The 17,790-nt window shown below is 35.5% G+C and overlaps 1 protein-coding gene across 1 annotated transcript in view; it reads right to left on the minus strand.

Moving 5' to 3' along the window:
• Positions 1 to 3,732: 3,732 nt before the first annotated feature.
• nell2b (neural EGFL like 2b) overlaps positions 3,733 to 17,790 on the minus strand; it is a 59,507-nt gene continuing 45,449 nt past the window's right edge. Inside the window, exons 16-20 of the mRNA XM_065289792.2 lie at positions 16,245 to 16,385; positions 15,706 to 15,899; positions 15,435 to 15,611; positions 7,978 to 8,205; positions 3,733 to 4,738 (exon numbers count right to left, since the gene is read on the minus strand). Of these exons, the coding sequence (XP_065145864.1) occupies positions 4,697 to 4,738; positions 7,978 to 8,205; positions 15,435 to 15,611; positions 15,706 to 15,899; positions 16,245 to 16,385 (782 nt within the window). The 3' untranslated portion in view covers positions 3,733 to 4,696. The remainder of the gene's footprint in view (positions 4,739 to 7,977; positions 8,206 to 15,434; positions 15,612 to 15,705; positions 15,900 to 16,244; positions 16,386 to 17,790) is intronic.

Consider the following 17,790-nt stretch of genomic DNA (forward strand, 5'->3'; position numbering starts at 1 on the left):
TTTTTCCTACTATGGAAGTCAATGGGGTTTCTGATCGGTTTGGTAACAAACATCCCTCAAAGTATCTTCATTTGTATTAATGAGAACAAAAAAATGAATACAGGTTACTAACAGTAAACAAAATTTTCATTTTTGGGTAAACTATCCCTTTAAGGACTGCTACTAAGGTTAAAAAACTATACTATATAACACTATCGTATAAGAATTTCACTACTAAATATGAGTAGCACACTATCTAAGCAGCTCATACTCTCAAAACGGCCGATCCCTTATTCGGGTGAACTATACCTTAAATTCTAACTTATGTGCTATGACCGAACTAGACTCTCATTAGGCATCAAGGAGCAGATCTTTCCTCTTTCTACAGTCAAAAGCGCTGACGTAAGTGGATGTCTCAAAGGATCTCTCCACGGTGCTGATTTTTCACTGAAGCGTGGTGGTGCTGGTCTCTGCTACGGGTATTTCAGAGCCAGCTGGATAACCGGGCAGCGTTCTGCCTCCCCTGCCCTCTCTCGCTCTCTCTTCTTCACAGGCATGAGGAAGCACCGCTCAGACTCTCCATTAGCCAGAACAAGACGACAAATATAGAGCCAAAGTATCCAACAGCAACAGGGAACGAAATATTGCCAGTGAGTGTTGGCAGGAAACTCATTCACCTCTTCAGCAAGATTACACACTGTGCTGAAAAGGACGAAATAAGCTCTCGGTGAGAATAGCACATATATAAAATAAATGGGATGCTGATGCACAATACTGGAGTTTTTTTAATCAGTATGAAGATTGGGTTAACGGCTGTATATTTTTGTCTAATTATAGATCGAGAAATTAATAGCCATTTGAAAAAGGTTTTAAATTGATGTACCGTATTCTCACGGGAGATCCAATTATATCAGAAACCTAATAAATGCTGTTTTATGGGGCGTGGCATCTCAAGGTCACACCCACAGTCGTATAGTTTGCTCATCCCTATTTTTAATCACATTTGCTCATAGATTTAATTAATTATGGCTGATTTTTCTAGATGCCATTGGTAATTTAAAACCTCTGCAACTGCATGACACAGCTATAATTGACCAATGCTATGTAAACAGAAAAAAACTATTTCAATTTAAGTATATAGGAACACAAAGGAAAGTGTATATGCTAGGTCACTATTTTTTAAAGCTGCAATCCGTAACTTTTTAGGGGTAAAATGAACGAAAATCTATTTTTGCGCAAGTACTTTAATGAACAGTGTTAAGTGTCTGTTACCTTTGCCCGGTTCACAATGGAAAACTACGAATAATGTTGTGTAATTTAATCATCCGGGACTGTTCTCGCAGAAAAAGGGAGTTTTTCAGATATATGACTTTTAGGATGTACTTCAAACTTTCAATTAACTGCAATTTTATGCTTTAAACAGAGATGGCGATAGAGAGGCAAAAGTTACGGAGTGCAGGTTTAAAGGGATAGTTCGACCAAAAATGATATTAAACCCATGATTTACTCACCCCCAAGCTGTCCGAGTTGCATATGTCCATCGTTTTTCAGACAAACACATTTTCGGATATTTTAGAAAATGTTTTAGATCTTTCAGTTGATTAAATGTAATGTTACGGGGTCCACCCATAGTCCACGACCTTCAATTCCAAAAAAGTGCGTCCATCCTTCACAAATTAAATCCAAATGGCTCCAGGATGATAATCAAAGGTCTTCTGAGGGTAATCTGTGCGGTGTTGTTGTAGAAATATCCATATTTAAAACTTTATTAACAAAAATAACTACCTTCCGGTAGCGCCGCCATCTTGGTCGCGTCCGCATTCAGGATGAGAGCTTACGCAGCCTACGGAGGCTACTCTGCTGCTGCTCTGTGCCCCCGCCCTCCGAATTTGTCATACGTCACTAAGAAAAGTGCGTACACTACGCTAATACTCTCTCCTGAATACAGAGGAGTCTAAGATGGCGGCGCTACCGGAAGGTATTTATTTTCGTAAATAAAGTTTTAAATATGGATATTTCTACAACAACACCGCGCGGATTACCCTCAGAAGACCTTTGTTTATAATCCTGGAGCCGTTTGGATTTAATTTGTGAAGGATGGACACACTTTTTTTGGACTTGAAGGTTGTGGACTATGGGTGGACCCCGTAACATTACATTTAATCAACTGAAAGATCTAAAATATTTTCTAAAATATCCGAAAATGTGTTTGTCTGAAAAACGATGGACATATGCAACTCGGACAGCTTGGGGGTGAGTAAATCATGGGTTTAATATCATTTTTGGCCAAACTATCCCTTTAAAGGGACACTCCACTATTTTTAAAAATAGACTCATTTTCCAGCTCCCCTACAGTTAAACATTTGATTTTTACAGTTTTGGAATCCATTCAGCTGATCTCCGGGTCTGGCGCTACCACTTTTAGCATAGCTTAGCATAATCCATTGAATCTGATTGGACCATTAGCATCGTGCTAAAAATAACCAGGAGGCGCAAAGATATTACTCAGTGCCCGAAAATTGTCCCCTGCTATTGAAAGTTACTAAGGGGATAATTTTTGGCTGCTGCATAATATCATTGCGCCTCCAGCAGTCATGTTACAACAGCAAAGTCCTTGATTATTAGGCCAGAATGAGAGTATAGTTCCTAGCCATATCTGCCTAGAAAATCGCAACTTTTAATTTTCTGTCGGTCTTAGTACACAATGTAACTACAGAAGAGTCAAGTTTTAAATAGGAAATATATCAAAACTCTTTGGTTATTTTTTAGCGCGATGCTAAATGGTCTAATCAGATTCAATGGATTATGCTAAGCTATGCTAAAAGTTGTACAGCCAGACCCGCAGATCAGCTGAATGTATATCAAAACTGTAAAAATCGAATGTTAAACTCTACGGGAGCTGGAAAATGAGCAGATTTCCAAAAAAGTGGAGTGTCCCTTTAAGTTTTCTCCATAATTAACTCTTTTCCGCCATTGATAAGTTATCTCGTCAGTAAAAAAAAACGTTTCCCTGCCAATGACGAGTTTTTACGGCAATCCATATTACCCACAAGATGGCGCTCTAACCCAACTTATAAAACACTAAAGCATCTATGGATTCAAAAACAGTAAATACTCAGTGTATGTTTTGATCATCGTTCTGAATCTGATCTCTAAGAAAAGTCCAAGAAAAATGTATCAAAGAAAAATGCAATTATCTCAGCGTTTTGTTCAAAATTTGAAGAAACCTACCCATATTTGAGAGGTGAAAAATGAGAACAGATGAACAGTGTTGTTCCCACACATTTCTTATGCCCAGGGTCAAAGAGACACACCATAGGTCAGATAAATGTTGACATATGGTTGGCACATTGACATCAGAAGTGCAGTATGGTGTCTAATCTGTAAAACTGCAGAAATGAGACCCATCAGACTGCAGTAATCCCCTGTGTGAAAGCTGGGTATGAAAGAGAGAAAGATAATGAGAGATGAGGCCAACCATTTAACCACCAAGACATATTAAACAAGATTACAAGTAATAAAATGAAATTTACAAGCAAGTGTCTCTTTAACTTGAACATATTCGTAATTACAGTATTAAATCCTGTAATTCTGTAAAAATTGTAAAAAAAAATCCTGTAAAAATTAAAATAATGCTACTGTCCACTGAACTGTTCATAAAAACATCATTCTTAACATAAAAAATCAACTTGAAATGTGAGAATTTACCTTTAAAGTTTTTACACAAATAAAAAATACAATGACGCATCTGGCAATTTTTTCAATGTTAATCTTTTATTTCACTATAATGACACAAAAGTGTAACAAGCCACTAAATGAAACAACAAAACATCAATTTGACGAAAGGTGCGACGTAAAGCGTTAAAACAAAGACAGATTTCATAAGACGTGAAAAACAAACACATTAAATAAACTATTCACAACATCAAGATCATATCTGTCCTCGAAGGAAGCTGAGCAATTATTAATACTGAAAGTCGTAAACGCTGCACCTGCTAACGCCTGCAGGTCATTTACAAAGTACGCTTTAACACCGTGTCTTAACCAGATGTGATTCAGCAACAAGCAATTATTCTGTTCAAGCTGAACTGTTGTGCGTCATATTACATACATATAAAAAAGTAGCTATTATTATTTTTGACCAATGACATCTCACAGTGGGTGGGGCTAACAAGCAGAACATAAACAGCACAAAAAATAGAAATTAAGCGTTTGACGAAACGCTTGTCGTGGCTGGTTAGGATTTGCACAAAAGTGACAGCGCTTATCGTTTCATCACGGTCTGGTTAAGACACAGTTTGTCGCGTCAAGCAAAAAACACTGCGATCAACAATAAGTTAACCATTATTTTGTCAATGCAGTTTCAACATTGAAACATGAAAATGTATGTGAAAAAGTGTGAAAAGTGTGTTATGATTTCCAGTGAAACTGTTGATAAAATATCAATAAATGAATGCATCACGCAAATTTGAAACACTGTTTGAAGCTAAAATGATGCTGTGATGTGATGTTATAAAGGCTGATAAGAGTGCTTTAGTGTCAGCTATCTGTTTACTGAGATTATGGTATAATACACATGAAGATTTGGTATAAAACATTCTTCTTATGGGGCTGAAACTGTACAGAGAGTCAAGACCGGGAGAGAGAGAGAGAGGAAGAGAGACATAGAGAGAGAATTAGGGAGATAGCAGGTCAAACATTTTGCCTTTGAATCAGATTAGAGGCACAGAGGATCCACCGAGCAACAGATGTGACCGTTCTGTAAGCAGAATAAAGATGACAGAAAAGAAGACATTAGTCGAAGGGAAAAGTAGCCAATCTGACACTTACATATTCAAGGCATTTCTGTCCTATGCACATGTGTGTGTGTGTGTGTGTGTGTGTGTGTGTGTGTGTGTGTGTGTGTGTGTGTGTGTGTGTGTGTGTAGCATGAAACAAACATCAATACTCTCGATTCATCTTTTAGCTCATATGGTTATCATTGGCTAGCGAGACGATGTGTGCTTTAAGCAGATGAATCCTTTTCTGACTCTGAATATATATACATATATATATATATATATATATATATATATATATATATATATATATATATATATATATATATATATATATATATATATATATATATATATATATATATATATATATATATTTATCGAGACTTTAACAACTCTGTACCCAGTTAGACATTCTGCAATCTGTCCATGTTTTTACTCCATCTTTTAATGTCTTTGTCTAAAAATGCAGAGATATGATTGCGTGCGAGCTATCAAACTGCAAGGTTTTGTTTAATGGACACCATTTATGTGTGCTGAAACAATCAAAATCAAAGCTGTGCACGGGCACACAACCAAAGCTATTGTCCTTGACTGATTTGGTATTAAAATATTTAAATCTAATTAGCCAGATGTCCATGAAACACAGAGGCCCTGTGAAATCTGTAGACGTTTTATTGATAGGGTTTCGTTAATACACAGAAACAACGATAGAAGTGACAAAATATTCATTGGCCACATGTACACGGCAAATGTTTGGGAGTGACAACTGCTTTTCAATCAGACAAGATATAAAGCACCAACATTTTTTGCACCAACAAGTTTATTGGAGCTAGGGTGACCATACGTGCATTTTTTCCCGGACACGTCCTGGCCAGGATTTTAGGGGTGTGTCCTCCGGAAGTCGCATTTGTCGACCGCATACGTCATCGAGGTACTCACATTTCAGTTAACAAGATTTATTTCTCTTAAGTTGTATTTTTACCTTGAATGTAATGGTTGCTTTTCTGAAATATTAAAACTCGATGACGTATGCAGTTGACCAATGCAATTCGAATGCACCCAAAATCCTGACCAGGTGTGTCTGGGAAAAATGGCAATTATAGTCAGCCTAATTGAATCGTTAGTAAACTCAATTTAATAAACGGCATTGTTGTTTCAGTTGTACTCGCGCATATCACGGATTCGCGTTTACGTCGTTTACATTGAGGCAACAAGGCGTCGTTATCAGAAAACATGCACTTTGAAACCTGTCTGCAAACGTTTGCATATTCAAATCCCCAAAGTGCAGGCGTTGTGTAAATGAACAGCCAAACCCAGGGGTGTCAGTTTGTGTTGAAAAGTGGTGGGGACAAAAGATTAGATAAAAAAAACAATCTAAAAATTCTTAAATGATGATGCTTTTCTTGATGAGCAAAACGACCCAAGAAAATAAGTCCAGTTTTTAGACCAAAAATATAAAATTTAAGTGATTTTATGCATAAAACAAGCAAAAAAATCTGCCAATGGGGTAAGCAAAAAAATCTTGAAATTTTTCTTATACACTAAATGCAAAAAAAAAATTCAGATTGGTAGATTGGCAGATTCTTATACACTAAATTCAAAAAAAAAAAATTCAGATTGGCAGATTTTTTGCTTGTTTTATGCACAAAATCTAATTGGTCTAAAAACTGGACTTATTTTCTTGGGTCGTTTTGCTCATCAAGAAAAGCATCATAATTTAAGAATTTTTTGATATTTTTACTGAAAACAAGTTTACTGAATACTAAGAAAATTTTGTTTTGGTTCATTTTAGAAAAAGTAATAGTTATTATGTTTAAGTTACTTTCTGTGGATAATGTACATTGTTTCTTTCTGTATCTAAACTGCATTGTATGTTTTATTTTGTGCAATTAAACCTTTAATATTTCTTGGTTCGCTTGAATTTTCATAACATTTTAACCAAATGCAATTCAAAAAGTGGTGGGACAAAATCAGCCATTTTAAAAAGTGGTGGGGACATGTCTCCAGCTTCCCCAGTGTAAATGACACCTATGGCCAAACCACATAAAAACATTTTAGTTTACGGTTGAAATTGATGTCGTGTAAACGAACATTTAAGGGCCAAGTGGTTAGTGAGGGAATTGCCGGGAGTTGGTGAGGGGATGAAAAACATTTAATGAATTACTTACATTTATATCATAAAATGCTCAATAAAATCAATTAAATCAATAAAATATTTTAAATAAAAAAAATTAAATGAATGAATTTCTAATTAATAATAAATTAATAAATTAATTTCAAATTAAATTTAAATAAAACAATTACTAACAAAGTAGATTTTTACTAATTAAAAATAAAGATATTTTTAATTTTTTAAAGATATTTTATTTGTTTAATCTGCATGTCATGTGACTATTACACTACAACATATTACCAGATGATTGTAACAATAACAATAACTATGTAAAATACCACTGATAAAACTTTAGAATGTATGAAAAATAAATAAATGAATAAAATTAAGTTAAATATGCAAATGTGCTATTAAACTATTCAAATATTTACTTAAAATCTTAGGGGGTACCTCATGTAAATAATTTAGGTAAAGGGGTTCAGCTAACAAAAACCCTGCTTTACAATTGTGTACAATTCAGTTGTCACTCGTGTAAATAACCTTTCTGTGAACAGAACAGGATAATGCTCTCTATTAACTCTTTCCCCGCCATTTATTAAGAGAAAACGCTTCCTTGCCAATGACGAGTATATCCGGCAATTTGTAATATCGCTATTATCCACCAAGTGGCAACTTATAAAACCCGGAAGTATCAGCCTAGAGCTGTATGTCTGTGCATGTTTTGATAATCTCTGTATCTGATCTCTATCAAAAGTCCTTCACAAAAATGCAATTATCTCAGCTTTTTTGCTCAGAATTTGGTATTTTTGAAGAAAACTACACACATTTGAGATGTGATAAAAGAAAACAAATGAAGGTAGGATCAAACTTTTTTTTTTTTTTTGAAAGCAGAAGGTCTGTTCTTTCATATTGTATGTTCATATATTTAAAGAAGAACATTTGTGCAAGTCATTTAACTTTTGTGAAAATCATGAAAAATGATTTTATGGCACTGGCTGGCCACTTTAAAAAAAATGTTGGCAGGGAAATGGTTAAGTTTAACTGTATTTAGCATGTATGTGGCCAACAATTAATAAAGTCTGTGTCTGTGGGTGGTTACTTTACCTTGCACTGGCACAGGGAACATTCGGTGCCGTGTTTGGTCCAAGCGGAGCCGCTGAAGCGAGTGATTTCGTACTCATCCACGCAGGTCTTGGTCATGTCATTTCGGACAGTGTCGGCCAGGCACGGGTCCGTGACGCATCGCGGACAGCACTCGCCCTCTGGAACCACAGTAAACTCGCAGTCCGACACCGGAGAACACGATACCGGCCAGCAGTCCACCTCTCCATGCTGAAAAAAACACACACACATAATAAATATGTTCCCATTATAAACAACTAGATCATTACAATAAGATGGTTTAATTAAATATGACTTTAGGAGTGCTAAAAATGAAATATTGGTAAATGGGGCTTTGCATTTTTTAAAGAGAGCGGCCATAGGCGATGCGACTTAGCGACAATGGAGCATATAGGGTGCACAAGCCGATATATAATATTTTTGGAGTGCTAGTGTAATAGAGAAAAATGATGCCATAATAACTGATGCATACAGTGCACAATGAAGACCAGGGTCCCCATTATTAATCAATAATGAACACAAATCATAACCTTATCCTATATAAGAGCTATTAGAGGTAGATTTGGAGAGGGGGTGGTCCCGGGAAGCTCATGGGACCATAAATCTGACCCCGAGTGAAGCTCATGTAATCCGCCCTCCACAGTTGGTAAGTGCAGTCCAGAAAAAAGGCATCTTAAAATGCATAAAAGATCTTGCAAGGGATGGCGTACAGTGCTCGGTGAACCATAGAAGACCGCGTAATGAAGGATCAATATGACATACAAAGGGTCGGCGTAGGGTTTAATTTATTCTCTCTGTCCTGCTTCTCAAGAGAACATCAGTTGAAAAGCAGGTGATGTGTCAAAATATATCAAGCCTTTGATTTTTTCTTGAACGGCTTCCACAAATGGACAAAATGATGTTGTGCTTAAAATCCCAACGTTAAAGCGTTTGAAGGTCACTCCAAGCAAAATGTACAGAACAAAAGAAACTAATCTCGCAAGTTATAATGTAACCAAATTCAGATTTAAGTGGGTCACTCGTATCCGAATCTATAGATGGTGAAATGACGGCTATTGCTTGCTGAAAGGTTACACAGACCTTGACTACAACAGTGTCTTCAAGTTGGTTCCAAAAACTTCTTTTGTTCTTTCACTCCTGACACTTTTTTTTAAAACACAAAGCACGCCTCTTTCCTCGATCTTTATTTCTCCTCGTCTCCTTTACTCTTTCAAGTTCTGGGTTTCTTTACAGTGAACGAGGAAAAATTGATGAGAAGGGGATTTCAAAGTGATGAAAGAAAGCCTGACTGAAAGTGTATGAGATAACATCACATTCAAAAACAACATGAAAGAAAGCAAGAAAAATGGATGTGCTGAAACCTAACGACTACAGAAGTTTCAATACGGCCTTGTTGTTCTGATTATGTTCCTGTCTTAAAGCTGGTTTAATGGATGTAGATTATTCCTGCACTGTAAAAAACAACCTATAGAATTTACTCAAAAAAATTGTTGTAACAATTTGCACTCACTTTGTTTGAGTAAATTATATCCTATATATTTGATTAAAAAGTACCTAAATTTAATTACTATGATAAAGTAAAAAAAATTAGGTAAGGTCTACCTATTTTTTCATAACTAATTACTTATAAAAAAATGAATAACATTAACCCTATTGGTATTAAGGCACAGATCTATTAAATTATTATTAATAATGATAAGCCATTAAGAAACATTACAAATTACTTATTCAGAGAGGGTTGAATAAGAAAATAGTCATGCACAAGATTGCATAAATTGCTTGCTTTATTGACCAAATAACATTCTGTAAACATTTAAAACTAATTATTGGACGTATAATAACCCCAATACATTTCAAGTGAAATACAACATATAATAGTTTTACATAAAGCTTCTTGAACATATTATTTCATAAAACAAAATAAACCAAGGCTTCATGAGATGTTAAAAAACCATTAAAAGCAAGATTCCTAAATACTGTTCTTCACGTTATCATTAGAAAATTAAAGAAGACAATAATATGAGAGGAAAAATTGATCTCATTTACCTCAGTAGACTAGCATGCTATATCGATACAAACAAACATTTCAACTTCATTTAAAACTTATTAAGTGCAAAAATACAACTTCATATTATGCTATAACTCACAGTACACGTGCATAAAACATTGAACACTAACAAGAAGTACTTACATTCAATTTTAAGTGATTCAACTTCATATACAAGTCTCATATATAACATATGAACTCCGAAATACTTTTTTGAACAGACATTAAAAAGCGAAAGGCAATGTTAAGTATATATCCTTAAATGATAATAATAATAATAATAATAAAATGGCTTCATAAATGGATCCCTTCTAAAACAAAACTCAATATATTAACAGATAAATGCAAGAAAACTTTTACAGTAATTATCTAGCATCGACAGCTTTACCGTTGTTTGTTTGTCTGCTCGACGCCCTCCCGTCTGTATCGTACATCAACCGTCCGCTGCTCTCTCTCGTCACGTGGCTTGCTCAAGTTCAACCACTCATATTGAGCAGCTCCGCTGTTCACGAGATTCAGACATGTAAATAATAATAATGGAAGTTAATATTTTAATCATAAATATGGATATTTATTCGTATTCGCAGGTGCAAGAACTGGGCGATGTTTCATTCAAAGCTAACCTGACTGACATATTCTAACCTATCAATCTGTCAACAACAGAGACAGAGAAGCACGCAAATGACTAAACTTCTGGTAGATTTTACAGTTAACCAACTTAACATTTCCATTCATGATGATATCAACAAGTTAAATAAAAACTTACCTGTCAACAAACCGCAGTTCTCCCGCCGATATGATATGAAAAAATGGTGACTCGAGTCCCGCCTGGATGTTGATTCATGCGCACTTTGCGGTGCTAAGGCCAATATTTTGGGGTATATGTTACTTATTTTTTTAGTATTGCAGTTATTACTGTTAAAAATTGGATAGTGAAGGTAGAATATACCCATTATTTTTTATTTTACTTGCTAGCTTATATACTTAATTAAATTATAACTAATTTTCATGGGTTAAATTTAACACCCTCCAGAGTAATTTTTTACAGTGTGGTCCGGGATTAAAAAGGGCTTTCAATTAAAAGTCAGTTATCCAGCAATTAATCCAGAGCTTAGCTTTAGCATCACCCCACCGAATAAAGCCTTAAGTCCGTCACGTCGTTCACAACCGCATGAAAAATCTTCAGCAAAACAGGCCAAGCTTCATACGTTTGTAGTGTAAAAACCTCTCAAGCAGAGAAAAATTTAAGCGTGAAGGTCACCCGGCGGGTCACCGGGAACCTCTGACAGGTTTCTGAGCCGCTGTCATCTCAGTGAAGAGAGCAAAACAGAGTTGGTGGACTTTATAATTCAGTTCTTGAACAAAAATCGTGAGGAAAGAAAAACTGGTATTGGATGAAAGTTGCAGGTGGGAAATAAGACACCATAGAGGTAAAATACTGCAAGGTTTAGCTCAAAATGTCCTGACTGGATATTTTGGAGAACTGATCGCTAGAATGCACCAGAATGTAATGCGCACACTGACAGTATTTATATTTATATATATTCATGCATTTGCCGAACACATTTATCCAAAGTGCATTACAAGATATACATTTTTATGAGTACTTGAGTTCCCTGGGTTCAAACCCATGACCTTTTGCGCTGCAAATTTAATGCTATAATGCCACTGAGCTATAAAGTATTAAACTATTTATACTGAACTTATGTACATGCTGTGTCTGGAATAGGACACAGCCACATCGGTCGGTCGTACACTCATTATTACAGTGCATTGTGGGGTTGAATGAGTGCACCCAATAATGTCCACTATCATTTCGGAAACCACTTAAAAAGGATTTTCCTTCAAATAGTGCACTATTTAACACTTTCCCCGCCATTGATGAGTTATCTAGTCCAGTGCTTCCCAATCCTGGTCCTCAAGGGAGGGGGTCCTCGAGGACCAGAATTGGGTAGCACCGATCTAGTCAATTTCAGAAGACTTTTTAAGATGTCAAATAAATCTTTGGTGTCCCCATATGAACGTATGTAAAGTTCTAGCTCAAAATATCATTTTGATAATTTATTATATCATGTTAAAATTGCCACTTTGTAGGTGTGAGCAAAAATGTGCCTTTTTGGGTGTGTTCTGTTAAATGCAAATGAATGGCACTAAATTGCAGTGTCATGGTTGGATAATCCAGATTAAGGGGTGGTATTATCCCCTTCTGACATCACAAGGAGGCTGTTTACACTTGGCATTAACATGCGTTTTCGTCGATCGGATCACAAGTGGACAACGTTAATGCCAGGTGTAAACGATGTTCAAAAAAACAGGTGTTTTGAGCTCGTCCACTTTCGACCACTTTCAACCACATTCAGAGGTAATCGAAAACCCTTCCGATCAGATTGCTTTTGTAGTGTAAACGCACATGAATGTGTTCGAACAGCCACATGGACCGCCTTCTCTCCGCCCATTTATCTAATCTGAGGTACTGCACTGCAAAAAATTATTTTTAACCTCTTCAACCCTGAGGACCCTGTCCCGGGTCCAGAATTTCGTATTTTGACTTAATATAAAATATTCTTTTAATCTTTGATACTCCGTCATGGACCCCAGTAACACATATGAGATACTGTTTGAAAGCTTAGACTCTCTACTTTCTGCAGATATGAATCACTTTGACACATCTTTTACTGTAAGAAAGTTATTTACACTTAATTTACACTATCACCCCCCCAATATTTTATTATATCATTTAATATTTACATATTTCATATTTTTCAAAAATGACAAACATGGGCAAGTCTTATATCAAATGAAAGCTCTCACTCTCAGGAATAAGGCTACAGCGTTATATTTGTTCTAATATCAACAAATATCCAACAATCATCGAATGAATAATGAGGTAAAAAATTGTCTTTTGTAAACATATGGGAAACTTGAGTGTGGACTGCCTCAGATAGCACATATAGCCACAAATGATACACCATCTTTTATTTTAGGTCCTACTCTAAACAATGAGTCCATTCACAGCATTTTCTTTGGTTGTGTGCATAATTAATCCCTTGCTATTTATTATATGTGCAAAACAAAAAATTAATATTTATATGAAAAATGTATTTTCACACCCTTTAGTAAAATGAGAATAACTTTTGAATGCAACATGCTAAAGAGTTCATTCTTTTTTTATGTGTTTACTGTCTGCTGCTGGTAACAACCAGAACTGTCTGCAGTCTGCTAGAGCACCCAGAACCAGAGTTATACACTATCAAAGACAGTGTTTACAACATAAAAAAGAAAATTTGGTGTTTCATCATATGGAAAACAACATAAATAACAATATTTGTCACAAACAGCAGCTTTTTATGTAACTTCAAAGGGTTTTCTTTAAAATGATATAAAGAAATTACATTTATTCCACTGTATGTGGTTATGGGGACACTTCAAATGTTCTTAGGCAGAAATTGTATACAAAAAGGGTATTATTCCTCCCTTCAGTTGGAGTAAAATAACTTTTGCATAGATTATGATAGAGAAAAAATTCCTTTTTCCTCTGTAAGCTGACAATTGCTGGAATCAAACAAAACTGTCTGCAGGGACCTGAGATACCCAGGGCCAGAGTTATATACTTTCAAATAAAAACTTTAGAAAAAAACATCAAAAAGCGCCTATTTATTTTTGTGTTTATTAGAGGACTGATATCACATACAACCATGTTTACCACTTTTAACAGTGTTTTATGTAATTTCAAAGGGTTACCTGTAAAATGATACCAAACTTTTGTATGTAAACCTCTGCATGTGGGTATGGGATGCTTTTGAAATTGGGTAGGCCAAATCCAGGCGAAAATCCCCAAAATAGCTTCAGGGTGTAAGAAGTTAAGAAAAAAACTCTTAGTATTTTTGTCTTCTTTTCAGTAAATTCTTAAATTAAGATGCTTCTTCTTGATAAGCAAAACGACCCAAGAAAATTAGTCTAGTTTTTAGACCAAAAAATATCAAATTTAAGTAATTTTGTGCATAAAACAAGCAAAAAAATCTGCCAAAGGGGTAAGCAAAAAAAACTTGTACAGCACTATTTGTAGCCTTTCATTCATAAAACTAAAGCGGCTGATCTCCTAAGTTTCATTTTGCAAGTGTGTGAAAGTTGCGCGATCTTATTTCATCAATTGCGCTAAAATATCAGAGAAAGCTCTAACATATACATGTACAAAACACTGTGCAGCATGTTTACTTACAACACAAGCAGTGGACTATTACATAAAATTCGTGCATCCATTTAATCTCGTCATTACTCCCGCTCGCGTTTAAATGACAACAGAGAGACTCTCCCACAGTCTCGATAGACCACCCCCTTACAGTATTCAGGACAAAAGCGGTCAAAAGTGGACAAAAGAAACAGATTTAAATACCAGGTGTAAACGTGATGTCTCTCTCTCGTCCACTTGTTATCCGATCGACGAAAACACAATATTCTTAATACCAAGTGAAAACAGCCCCAAAGGGAGCCAAATTTCAATTACCTATTTTTTACATGCTTGCAGAGAATGGTTAAAAGTTACTGGGTTGATCTTTTTAATATTTGCTAGGTTGATATAAGCACTAGGGACCCAATTATTACACTTAAACATGGAAAAAGTCAGATTTTTTAATGATATGTCCCCTTTAATTGTAATTGATTAATTTTTTAATAGGGCTGCATAACGATTAATCGTTTGCAGAATAAAAGTTTTTGTTTACATCATATATATGTGTGTACTGTGTATAATAATTATGTATAAATAAATATACACACATGCATGTATAATTTTAAGAAAAAATATTTATAGAATAAATATGTATATATAATTTAAATTATATATAAATATAAAAATTTATATACACATGTAAATACGCCTTAAATACCTACATGCAAGTGTATTTATTTATGCATAATTATTACACACAGTACACACACATATATGATGTAAACAAAAACTTTTATTCTGCAAACGATTAATCGCGATTAATGGATATGCAACCCTATTTTTTAATCAACTCACAAAACCCCTGCAATTCCCATGCGAACCACCAGGGGTTTGGGAAACTTCCTGTTGTAAAAATTCCTGTTGCTCAATTAATAGAGCATTGCATTAGCAGTGCAAAAGGTAATCGGATCGAGTTCCAGGGATCATACATACTGATAAAACTACATATTTGCATAAAATGCATAAATGTAAATGCAACTATCAGATCAACAAGACTTGAAAATGATTTTAGATATGCATGTAACTATCCACTAGGCAGTACCGTTCGTCATAGCATTCAGTACAGACCAGGCAACGATACTCAGATTTATCTTAGCTAAACTGGTAACCATAGTGCATTACTGCAGTACTGCATTACGCAACACACAGCGTGTTTCCACTCACCATGCATTGACACTGCTGGCAGTTTTCCACCCAGGTTTCTCCATTGCTGTAAGCCAACAGACCGTTCTGGTGCAAGCACTGGGAACTCAGGCGGGGATCGCATTCAGGACAGCACATCACATCCACTGTGGGATTCTCACAGTCGCATACCATTCTTCTACACATCACCAACCCTGACTAAAAGAGGAGAGAGATACAGAGGGTGTTTTACAGTGAATTACAGTTGACTACATTTCCCGAGTTCATATAGCTTGGGGCTTTCTTGGCTCACCTGGCAGGAGCAGACCGAGCACCTGTCGTCATCCAACACCCAGATCTGCCCGTTGTGTTTCACTTTCCCGTCGTGGGCGCAGTCGCCCGTGCAGTTCTTGCCGTGAGGACACCGGCAGTCGAAACCTCCATCCACGTTGAAGCACACGGTGTCGTTCGCACAGCTGTGCCTCCCCGACTCGCATTCGTCAATGTCTACCGGAATGAAATTTACATAATTAAATTTGATTTAGTTACGGTTCAATCCTCTCTGATTGAATCCAACAGGTTGAGGGTTTAGTTAGCTTCCGCTGGTAAATGCTGTAAGTACATTTTAGGGAAACAAAACATAGTTTTCCACTGACTGCAATTTAATGTATTATGATGTTATACATTCAAATTTATTATTATGTTATAGTTTGGAGGGATCTGCATGCATATCTTTCCTTGCAGCTGCTTTAACATCACAGTTCATGGTAGCCACTACTAGTGCTATCTGATTAAATTAAAATTTACATATAGATATACTTTTCTTACAAGCAGTCATTATACAGAAGTTACCTTCACATGATTCTCCATTGGCGGAGAACATCCCATTGTCATGGTAACCATCGCGGCACTCGCAGTGGTACCAACCCGGCAGGTTTATGCAAGTGGCTCGGCTGTCACATTCCACGAATCCGTCTAAGCACTCGTCGATGTCTAAGGAAATAATTTGGAGACATGGCTAAGAAAGCTAGATTTACTCGGACCAACTGTTTTCTAAATGGCGGTGAGCGCACTGCACCTGTCAACTATCATGAATTTGATGCGGTAAGAAACAACACAACTTGTCTCACAAAAAACTTGCCGTGTTACTCACATACCAGGGGTTCCAAAGCTTTTCATTTCGCGACCCACTTAGGCCGGTATAGTCTATCTCAGGACCCACCAAAATATTTTTTAATAGATGCAGAAATATACAAAATATGCTGAAATATAAATATAAAACTATAAATAAAATATGCAGAAATTTGTTTATTTTTATTGCCATTGTATAAATTAATTTTAAGTTTAATTGCAATTGCAAAATACCAGATATCAAAACCATTTTTATTAAATGTCAATAATAGGACAAAACTGCTTTTGTGTCATTCACTACAACAGAGCCAAGTGTCTTTGCGTGACGCAATTTATCCAACTGTGCGACCCACTAGTGGGTTCTGACCCACCGATTGAAAACCCCTGCTCTTTACAGTAGCCTATAGATAGCTTAACATTACATTTATGCATTTGGCAGACGCTTTCATCCAAAGTGACTTACAAGATATACATTTTTTATGTGTGTTCCCTTGGTTCGAACCCATAACCTTTTGTGCTGTACCACTGAGCTATACAGAAGCAAAGTGTTTACGATATCTTTAATTTACTGTATTTAATTTTTACAGTTTTTACAGATACATTTGGGAGAGTGTTGAAGTTTTTATCCTACTGGAGTGAAAATCCTGACAAATAAAAACAACAAAAACTATTAGTTATATTAATATCCAATTCCTATTTGCAGTCAGTGATTTATAAATAAAAGTAAATGTAAGCTACAATTTTAAGTTTTGGCTTGTAAAAGTTGACATAACTTATAAAATCAAGTTGAAATTGTTTAACTTAATGTTTTAAGTTAAAGTACACTCAAAAAAAAATTTTGAAGGAAAAAAATTCTTGGTATTTCTGTCTTGTTTTCAGTAAAATATCTAAAAAAATCTTAAATTAATATGCTTTTTCTTGATGAGCAAAACGACCCAAGAAAATAAGTCTTGTTTTTAGACCAAAAATATAAAATTTAAGTGATTTTGTGCATAAAACAAGCAAAAAAATCTGCCAATGGGGTAAGTAAATTTTTCTTGAATTTTTCTTAAATTTAGTGTTTAAAAAAAATGCTAAAGATCAAAAAATTTGCTTACCCCATTGGCAGATTTTTTTGCTTGTTTTATGCACAAAATCACTTAAATTTGATATTTTTGGTCTAAAACCTAGACTTATTTTCTTGGGTCGTTCTGCTCATCAAGAAAACGCATCCTAATTTAAGAATTTACTGAAAACAAGACAAAAATACTGAGAACATTTTTCCTTG

Source organism: Paramisgurnus dabryanus, chromosome 1 (assembly GCF_030506205.2).
Source record: "Paramisgurnus dabryanus chromosome 1, PD_genome_1.1, whole genome shotgun sequence".
Taxonomy (NCBI): domain Eukaryota; kingdom Metazoa; phylum Chordata; class Actinopteri; order Cypriniformes; family Cobitidae; genus Paramisgurnus; species Paramisgurnus dabryanus.